Source organism: Hydractinia symbiolongicarpus, chromosome 9 (assembly GCF_029227915.1).
Source record: "Hydractinia symbiolongicarpus strain clone_291-10 chromosome 9, HSymV2.1, whole genome shotgun sequence".
In the NCBI taxonomy this organism is placed as follows: Eukaryota; Metazoa; Cnidaria; class Hydrozoa; order Anthoathecata; family Hydractiniidae; genus Hydractinia; species Hydractinia symbiolongicarpus.
Genome location: NC_079883.1, coordinates 28,584,477 through 28,594,236, shown reverse-complemented (window position 1 = coordinate 28,594,236; position 9,760 = coordinate 28,584,477). Strand labels below are relative to the sequence as shown.

At 33.8% G+C, this 9,760-nt stretch overlaps 1 protein-coding gene across 2 annotated transcripts; it reads left to right on the top strand.

The window, feature by feature from the left end:
* The first annotated feature begins 2,264 nt into the window (after positions 1–2,264).
* On the top strand, positions 2,265–7,822 carry LOC130657343 (uncharacterized). 2 transcript variants are annotated; one of them, XM_057460324.1, is made up of 4 exons: positions 2,265–3,089; positions 6,229–6,469; positions 7,109–7,214; positions 7,297–7,440. In XM_057460324.1, the coding sequence occupies exons 1-4, from the start codon at positions 2,938–2,940 to the stop codon at positions 7,305–7,307; spliced, it is 510 nt and encodes a 169-aa protein (XP_057316307.1). In that variant the 5' UTR covers positions 2,265–2,937; the 3' UTR covers positions 7,308–7,440. The 2 variants fall into 2 exon arrangements, with proteins under 2 accessions (XP_057316307.1, XP_057316306.1); XM_057460323.1 differs by lacking the exon at positions 7,109–7,214 and having other exon boundaries at positions 2,278–3,089; positions 7,297–7,822.
* The last annotated feature ends 1,938 nt before the right edge of the window (positions 7,823–9,760 follow it).

Genomic DNA, 9,760 nt, shown 5'->3' with positions numbered 1-9,760 from the left:
ACATAGACGAACCAAAAGTAGAGATCGAATTACAACCTCGTGAAGAAAACACAGATAATCAAATACAGGAGGAGCAAGAGCGACAAGTAAGAGAACGACGGCCTCCTGATCGTTACGGAGAATGGGTATACATCACTCAAGAAGAAGATCCAAATACATTTTCTAAAGCAATCAAAGGACATGATGCAGACAAGTGGATGCAAGCAATGGAAGCCGAATTGGATTCTCTACACAAAAACGAAGTATGGGAGTTGACTGAATTACCTCCAAACAGAAAAGTTGTTGGCAGCAAATGGGTATACAAAAAGAAACAAGACTCTGATGGGAATGTGGAACGATACAAAGCAAGATTGGTTGCACAAGGATACAATCAAAGATATGGAGAAGATTATGACGAAACAACTTCTCCGGTAGTTAGATTCGAATCAATACGAACGTTGATTGGATTGGCAGTCAAGAAAGAACTTCTCCTACATCAACTCGACGTTGGAACTGTATTTTTGAACGATGATCGGATTGAAGAACCTTACGGACTGCGAGTGAGGAGGAGTGTTGAAAATAGGCACTCTTGCCGCAAGAACATTCTAGAACCTTGTGTACTATCTAGAAATATAAGGGACATTGGAGAATATTCCAGAAATAAGATAACTATACTAGAAACTACTAATAGTAAATATAGAACATCTGGAATATACTAGAACATTCTAAAGTATCTTATCTTTAATATATAAATAGGAGAACGTCTTGTAAATTTTAGAGTCATAGAGTCATAAAGTTATTGGAGCAGTCGAAGCAACTCTGCAAATATATAAAGTTTACATTTCAACAAAATCAAGGATAGAGTTTTATTTTTAATCAGAAGCAAGTTAGCTAAAGTGTTTGAGTTTTTGCTTCAAGAAAACATGATTGCAGTGTTGCCTTCGCTTTTTTTAGCTACGAACAAATTTTAAATATATAGCTATTTATATTTCATATTTTAGTTAAAAGTGAAAGTAGCTTTTAAAAAAGTAACTTTTAGCTAGCTATAGCTAGCTACCAAGCCACAGAATTCTCAGAGGGTTTTGTGATTAGAATTACTGAAGATGCCTATTATTATTTTATTATTGAAATTATTTACCCAAGATAGCCTCTTCAGTTCCTGTTGGTACTGCTATCAACAAAGGTCCTGCGAAGGAAGTCCTAGCACATATAAAGCCATTTGAGCTACGAAAGTTGTGCAAGCACAGCAATCACTCAACTAGACAACCGCCTAACAAGTGTTAACTCAATATCTTTCTTTTTCATCCTTTTTTATCATATTGCAGTTTCGGTTTTCTCGAAACGGGTTCCTGGAAACTCATTGACAACTAAATGGCAACTATGGTCAAACCAATTGACTTTTTTCAATAAATTTATGTTTGTTGCTTTATTAAGAGATTAAAGTCATAAAACACAGGATGTTGCATTTCATGCAGTCAGAGAAAATTGTTATTTAATCTGTAAAATCGATTGTTATTTAATCTGTGACCGATTTAATTAAGCGTTTCACTATTTAGTTAATTAAATGGTATGAACTTCTTAATCCAGTTTCTTAATCTTTTTCCACCAAATCAACAGCATATGATTTTACTTTTTTTTTTGTTTATGTGTTCTACACCGAAAAAATATTAGCTAGAGTGTAAAAGAAGGTCTGTTCGGGAGAAATAGGATTAGTTATGTATACCTGTATATACCTTGTGTTGTACTTGAGCTAGCTAGATAGCTGCTAAGCATGTCTTCAAGGAGACCTTCATTGTGTTTTTACTACACCCTGTGCACAAAAGCTGACATAGCTAGCTTTAGAGTCTAGTAGCTACCTCCTCAACTGCACTGCAAAAAAAACAGAACCTTACTTTAACAGCCTCTAAAAGTACAACTAAAAGCTATTTAATTTTGTTTGCACGTTAAGCTATACTAACAATGCCAAATATTTTATTTTTCACAAAAATAAAAACATTCCAGCGTCCCTTTCGCACATAAACTAAGTTGCCATTATTGTTTTTCTGTTATCATTCAATTTTTTACGCATAAATTAATTTATCTTCATAATTAACGGAAACTTGAGAAACCAATCAGATCTCAGAACTGACCAGTGTGGCCCAGGGTCATTTCTTGTCGCCGTCCGAGATTGTCAAAAAGAGAAAAATGGGCCTGGGGACGAGGTTGGTATTACGTCATATCATTGACGAATATGCGCCCAACTATATAATACATGCATGTAATACATGTGTGTGTATTATGTGTAGAAATTCTATAGAAATACAAACACAATACAACCCAACGAAAGCCCCCTGGAAGATTTTTGTGCTTAAGCGAAATACTTTTTTGAAATTGCAACAACAAAACCTTTGACGAAAATTAAATACGTCCACCCGACTAGCTTGACATACCCCAAGTCCGCCACACTTTAAATGTAGTGTTATCAGCCCATTTGGTGCCATCTACTGACTGCCAATCGGTTTGTGTGGCAGGCAAAAAAGTTTGAGCAATGCTATACGTATCGTAGCGGTAATCGAACAAAGTTACAGTTGCAGGGAAGAAAAGCCGCCTGTTAGGATGGAATCTCATGTTTCTTGTTATTTGAGTTTCAAGCGCAGAATGTGTTACTATTTTATCGGTAATATAATTTTCTTAGTTTAGAGAGAATAAGAGGTTTATCATAGTTCTACGAAAAATGGCAATTCACAGGCTATTACTTGTTTTGTCTTGAAAACCACTTCAAAAAAACCAATTAAAATATTTCTGTTTTCAAACAAAAAAAATCATAAATAATTAAAACTTCTTCAAATTTAAACTCGCGAATGTTTACATAAAATTTGATGTGATATAGACGTGCTCGAGAAGTCAATAAACACTTGGCTAGCAAGAGTTTAACAACCGAAAAAAATCGTTAAAAAATGAAAGATAGTTAGGGAAGTGATGGGTTCTATATCTAGTGTTTGCACAAAAAAACGAATCATTGACGTGACAAGTCAACGGATATTCACTGAAGAAGAAGTCAATGTTTTACGTCGACAATGGCCTGTTATGATGACCAATGTGGACCAAAATGCTGTCAATTTGTTTATGAAGTATGTCTTAACGCACGCTTTTTTTTGCAAGCAAATAAAAACTTTGACGGAGGTTTAAAGTTGCTTAATTCAACATAAGTTTCTTGTTTTAACAGGATTAACTTTTGCTTAGTTTTTGATTTTTGACTATCGTCAGTTAAGCCAGAACTTAAATCCAAATCAAACTTTTATCACGTGTTTCGTATGAAACGTTACATAACTTAAAACAAGATATGTCTCGGACACAATTTTTGTTTTAATAATATCTGTTTTGCCCATTATATAAACTTTTAAATGACTCAAGTGTCATGCACGAAAAAAACTTGTATTTTTATTACTTTCTTGGACCGGGAATGGATCTGCATTTAATTTTAGATATTGTACTCTTCAAACGAGGATATTAAAAACTCCTGACTACCCTCACGTTTTTAGTATTAGGTTTTTTGTTCACCATATTGGCGCTAAACGTAAAGGAGAAGAAGTTGGAAGGTAGCCTAAAAAGAAAAAAATTTTATCTGCGAGATCTACTAGATATGGAAAAATAAAAATATTATTTATTATTTTTTTATTGGATAAATGTTGAAAGTTTTAAAGCATATTCGAAACTGCATTCTTAGTACACCTGCATAAGTTTAGAAAACAAAGTTTAAAAAAATCAAAAAATCAAAAAGAAACTACACAATGTTATTATGATATGAAATTGTTAATGCAAACTTTTGCGTTTTTACATCTGTTTTCAAACTTCTATGCTTGTTTGTACAGCTTAGTTCAGTTTCAAAGCAAATTAAAATCTGTGTATTTTCACTACTTCGATAGCTGTCTAGCTATTTACTTTGTGTCTTAGAGATTTTTCTTAAGATAAAAGGGAAACATAAACTTGTAATTTCTGCATATGTGCTCACCTTACGGGCTTTTCGCTGTCCATTAGTAATACTTTCCCACTCAGGGGGGAGGGGGGCTAGTTCGTAAAAGTTTCAGCACCAATAAAATGTATTGCTGGCCTAGTAATGCACGAGAGAACTCGTCTGATCACAGGTTTTGTTTCTGGTGATACTCAATCAAATATGCACCCGGGCAAATATATATGTTTCGTTTCTTTATTATACGAATTCCACATCACCAAATTGAAAAACTAAAAGTCAATTTGACGTTTTTGGTGTTGTCTTTCTGTACCATCTACTCTAAACGTAACGAAAAAATTATTTAAATGATCGAGTCGAATCTGTATTAGTGAGACAACTGTATGAGTAGGACGTCTTTAATTCTTGTATATTAAAAAAAGAAGATATGGCTCTATTTTATTTACTTTATTTTCCCGCCTCTCTTTTGTTCTCGCCTTTCTAGTGAAGCCGCGTTTTTGGCATAAGTTGAAATAATAATTCCATGTTATTTTTCTATGGAGTTTAGACATTCTTCAAAATATCTACCGCATAGCAGTATCAGTAGAATCTTGCAAAAATTTCTATGCTTACACGTATCAAAAATGCTAGGAGAGGATTTGTGCTGAATCTACTTGTGTTTTTATTATTTTTATACATCATAATTCTATGCCTTTTTAAAAACTTGCAGATTTTTTTTTGCTGAATATAATACCAACCTGACTTCCATGCTTTAAACCCGTCTCTCTAATATAAACGCCTTTCTAGTACGCCCGCCTTTATTTCTAAGGTTAAAACGCTAATCGTGCACCGGGAATAATACATTATATCTCGTGGATAATTCCACGAGTCAGCCTGTACTTTATATATCGCATTTTTTTCTCATCTCTACAGCGGATATGGAGCACCTCATACAACAGATTAGCAAAAGTTTAAAATTTGACTTAACTCAATTTTTCCATACTTCAAATAGAAATTCTGTTAAAACGCTTGTTTAATAACAGACACTCAAATTGGATATCGGGATTATGTTATTTTAAAAACATTGAAGAACTTCTTTAAAGCAGACATTCTACAGAGCGGAGTAGTTTCGGGAACTTTCAATAAACTTTTACAACACAACCTGCACAGGGTGTACATTAGCAGACACCTCCGTCCTGTTTCCGCGTCAATATTTCGGACAAATTTGACCTTCATAAAAACAGCATAATTTTGTTATTTAGTTTTTCCCAAACATTTTTTACAATAGTTGTCTGTTTGTTGGAATATTTGGAATAGTATTTTTTCTATTTTTTTACCAGTCAATGGATTTCTCTAATAAATAAAAAAGCTTTCTGTTTCCATTGCATAAATAAACAGGAAATACTTCTTTCTTTACAACCATTCCAATTCCACAAATTAATTGTCTCTACGAAACAAGAGATGAGAGAGCCAGGAGAGCCAGCATAATTTTTCTTGCGAAATTGAAATAGTTAAGTTTTGAGAGAGAGAATTGTCTCATCACACGAACAAACATAATTAACTCTCCTATTATTAAAGGCTTTATGCTCATTGGTTGATTTTAATTCGGGGTTTGATCTCGAAAATTATTTTGTGTCTGTTTATAGTTTATATTTAGGGGCATACACTAACACTTTTGTTTTCGTCTAAGCTTTCGTTTGAGAAAAAATCATTTAATATCCACAAATAAACTTAGTTGAATTGAATAAAGAAATAATCAATCCTGAATAAATTTTCGCTGAATTTGTTTTTCCAATCCAATGGGAAAAGTTTTTTTCCGATCCAATGTTTTCACAAGCGAATAGTCAGTAGTAACTTTTATTATTAACCCAAGGAGACGGGTTTGCCTGTTAGGAGGTAGTAAATGCATAATACAGAGATAAGATGAGATGGGGTGAGGTGAGGTGAACGAAGTCAAAACATTGATTTTTTTATCGAAATATTTATTTTAACAGTTGGAACACATTAAAATATAATAAGAAGAAAAATAAAAAAATTATTTACCCGCACCGCGAAATTTAGGCGATATCGCGATCAACATTGTTTCCCGGGCATTTTTTCGATTTTTTGATATTCAAAATGGCGCGCGATTATGCATTTTTAAAACTTTTCGCCGTAACTTATGTTCGCAAATTCGAGTAAAAAGATATTGGGAGAAAGCATTCTTTCAATTTTTTCTTCAATTGCTTATTTACAATTCATTGTTTCAGGTGTTATTTTTTTGTGAAAAATTCATCTAACTGTTTCTCCATTTTTCACCTCAATTTCTGTTTGACCTACAGCTTGTTTACAATCAATCGAAACCTGATGACGAAATTCGACTTTGCGGCTGGCTACTACTTTGATGCCGAAAAGACGTTGAACGATGCTCGCTTGGTATATCACGTGAGGCGAGTGTATCAACTAGTTGATATGATCATTGGTGCATTGGATGACCAATTAAAGTACAATGAGGTTATGAAAATGATTGAAGGTATTGGAGAAGTGCATATGAAATATAAAATCCATACAGTAGATTTTGAGGTAAGATTTTACGTTAAAGCTCACCCCATGTGAAAAAAAACAAGCTGGGTTCATATAATAGCGCTTGAAAGTTGTCTAATAATCTTTTTTGTGTTTTTCCTTGAATGCCTCGGGAGCCAGTAAATGTTTTTCAAAAAAATATCTTCATAGCACTTTCTAAGCTCTTCATCTGAAATCAATTTTTTTTTTCGCGGAAAATAATTTCACCTGCTGTATCGCAAATGCAAATGAGAAAATAAAAGTAATCCAAGAATTTTGCTACAATAAAAAAGGTAGATCACTAGAGTAGAATGTATTCATAGAAAAATAAAATAGCAAATTCCTCCAGAAATCTTGCTTGGTGTTGGTGAAGCCTGTTGGTTGCGGTGTCCAAGCAATTTTGGATAATACGGACATAAAGATTTTTTTGATTTTAATGTTTTAATATTGAAAAAGGTGTAAAAACTTGTTAGATGCAATTTGTCTTTTTTTCCCATGTCACAAAAATTTGACATAGTGTTTCTTCCAGAAACCGGCGATAGCAAATTCAGTTTTAGTCCTTTAGGATTTTTTCCATGAGTATCACCAATTATTGTTTTCCCCATAGTTTTAATATTGCAAAACCTCACTCAAACATTTCTGATGTATTATTACTACTAGCTTCGGAGGCATCGCAATAGATTCGACAGACCAGATGTTAGCGAAGTTAACATAGTCTCCATGTTTGTAGGAGGTTATGAGCCGCTAATGCGGCTGATTCTTGTTGGTATTTGCAACTTTGTTTTTTCCTGATTTGTATTATTTGTTGTTTGCTTTGTTTATTTATTTGTTTGTTTATTTTATTTTAGGATTTCACTGAAGCGTTCTTAATGAACTTAGCAGAAGTTCTAAGAGGCACCTTTGACGAGAAATCAAAAACAATATGGCGAAAATTGATTACAGAGATTGTCTTTCATGTGGGAAGCTACAACAGAAATGATCAATTAAGTCGATCGTCTTTGAATGGAAAAAGATAGGCTGCTATCGTAACAACGACTTTAAGAGTAAAGCAAAGCAGGAAGAACACTAGGCGAAAAGATGAGTCACTGTTGACAAAGATCGAGTTTCGATCAAATTTTTCTACTAAAGTTCTAGCTTTGAATGAGTGAAATAAAGACCTCAGCTGGATGTAAAGAAATGTATTGTTTGCTTTGATTGTATTAGAAAACTCTGTTTAGAAACAACTTTTCAAAGAGAATAAATAACTAGCAGTAGAATAGATTTTATAGAAAATTTGTGTGACTGTATTCACTGAAATATTCTTCTTACGTGTAAACATTTTTTTTAATAAAGAAATATTTTTCACATATATATACAAGCTTCGTGTTCTTAAGAATTGCTGCTCTCGGCTTTTAAACATTCGCGCTTAAGATGCTCTGTTTCAAATAATTTAAAGATGGCAGGGTTTTCTGAACTATTATTGGATGTAAATAGCTATTCTTCTGCACACACTTGGAAGTTGACTCGCCTTAACTCTATTTGGTCCGGGGTTTTTCGAACGCATTATGACTAGAGGGGGGGGGGGCATATCCCCCTTCCTCAATAACTTTTGATGGACTAGTCCAAATTGACTCAAACAAGGTACACTACAAGTCATAAAAGAAACAAAATAACAGTAATAAATTTTTGCTTTTGTCAGCACTTTATCCGTGACGTCATCAGAAATTTTTCCGAAATACCACTATCTGCTTAAAGCTCAGTTCTAGAGCGACTTTTTACATTCTCTTTGAATTTTTTGATACTTAGTTAAAAGATATTTAACATATTTTTCTGTTTTTACATAGTTCGCATAAAAAGAGGCAATTTTTTTCCGATTTTTTCGAAAATATTTATAAAAAGGGATTACTCTATCTCTAAGAAGAATGGGACCTAAAAATTTGGCATTTAGGTGTCTTATAATAAATATTAACTCAGGAAGTATCAAAACTATGCAGCCGAGCAAAAAAGAGTTATTAAAAAAAAACGGAAGGGAAGGCAGAATCCGTCCCCCCTACCCCCTCTCCCTGGACCGAATAGGGTTAACTTCCAAAGCTGCAAAAATGTAGGCGTCAATTTGATGCGTATGTACTTCTGTTGTCTTTTTCTTTCATATCAAGACGATGAGCGCTGTCCCGATGTCAGAAAAGATACAGTATTCTCTGGGGTCGAGGTTGTCATAAACAGTCAAGAACGCGGCAATGGTAAGCGGGCTTTAGAAAAAGAAGTCTGTTCGCTGTGTCAATTTCTCTAATAATATCCAAATTAATCTTTGGATGAACCTTTATATATATTCTACTTATTCGTAAAAACTGGTTTTATTTTCAAAACGCAAACGTTCTTCTCAACAAACTGCAATTGTCTAAATAAAACGGAGGCTACGGAGAAGAAATCAAGTATATTGATGGTTTGTACGACACAGCCTTCACCCAGTTCGGTATTACCAGGTTTTTTTAATGTTCCAATGGACACTGTTTCATATCTTAGAAATTTTCTTTAACTTTTGCGACTTGCGATTCAATTGTCGATTGGCTTGACCAAGACAAATTCGCGAAAAAACCGCGAGGCATGGAAGGCAAGCAAATAGGTTTTAACAAACATTTATTTATTTGGATGATATTTGCTAAGTAAGAACAAAGTGAACAGGTCGTGCAGTTGTATGTTTAACACAAGGTAAACAAAGTGAGAAAAGTTGTGCAAATTCCAATGGTACTACAGTTTATTTTTATGTAGGTACAGCTAAAGCAAATAGTATCAGCTTAGTAACATTGCACATTTTAATTAATTTTCACTCCCAACTATACATAAGTAACATGGAATGATACATATCAGATAATGAACAACAGACTGTGGCCTGTTTATCATTTTATTTCCCTGAAGTTACATGGGTGTTGTTTTTTGAAAATAGCATTTTCCATTGGATGCGTAACACCCGTCCTGTATCATTATGGTCAATGTGGTTTATTGTATTGACCGCTTGACCCGTCATTGCTTAACATTTTTTTGTAACCTTTATAGGGAAACATATGTTGTATGACTTGAGTTTCATTGGATGTGCAACAGCACATCCGTGCTAAGCACTCCACACTGGTTGTACGACATGGTTAAACTGCACTAAGTGGTCAACTTGACCTGAAATGCTAACCTTTGTTGCTTCAATGAATACTTTTATACTTTATTGACATAAACTGGCTGTTGTATAGGGAGTTTGTTGGATTAAAACATGGTTTTACTGGCGCAACTTTTATTTACTAAATAAATGATGTATATAGCTCATTATATTTCAGTCTTGCGTTT

Coding starts and splice junctions, on each gene's coding strand:
- LOC130657343 (XM_057460323.1), top strand. CDS start 2,938: ATGGGTTCTATATCTAGTGTTTGCACAAAAAAACGAATCATTGACGTG. Junction 3,090..6,228: donor GCTGTCAATTTGTTTATGAA/GTATGTCTTAAC, acceptor TTTGACCTACAG/CTTGTTTACAATCAATCGAA. Junction 6,470..7,296: donor TCCATACAGTAGATTTTGAG/GTAAGATTTTAC, acceptor ATTTTATTTTAG/GATTTCACTGAAGCGTTCTT.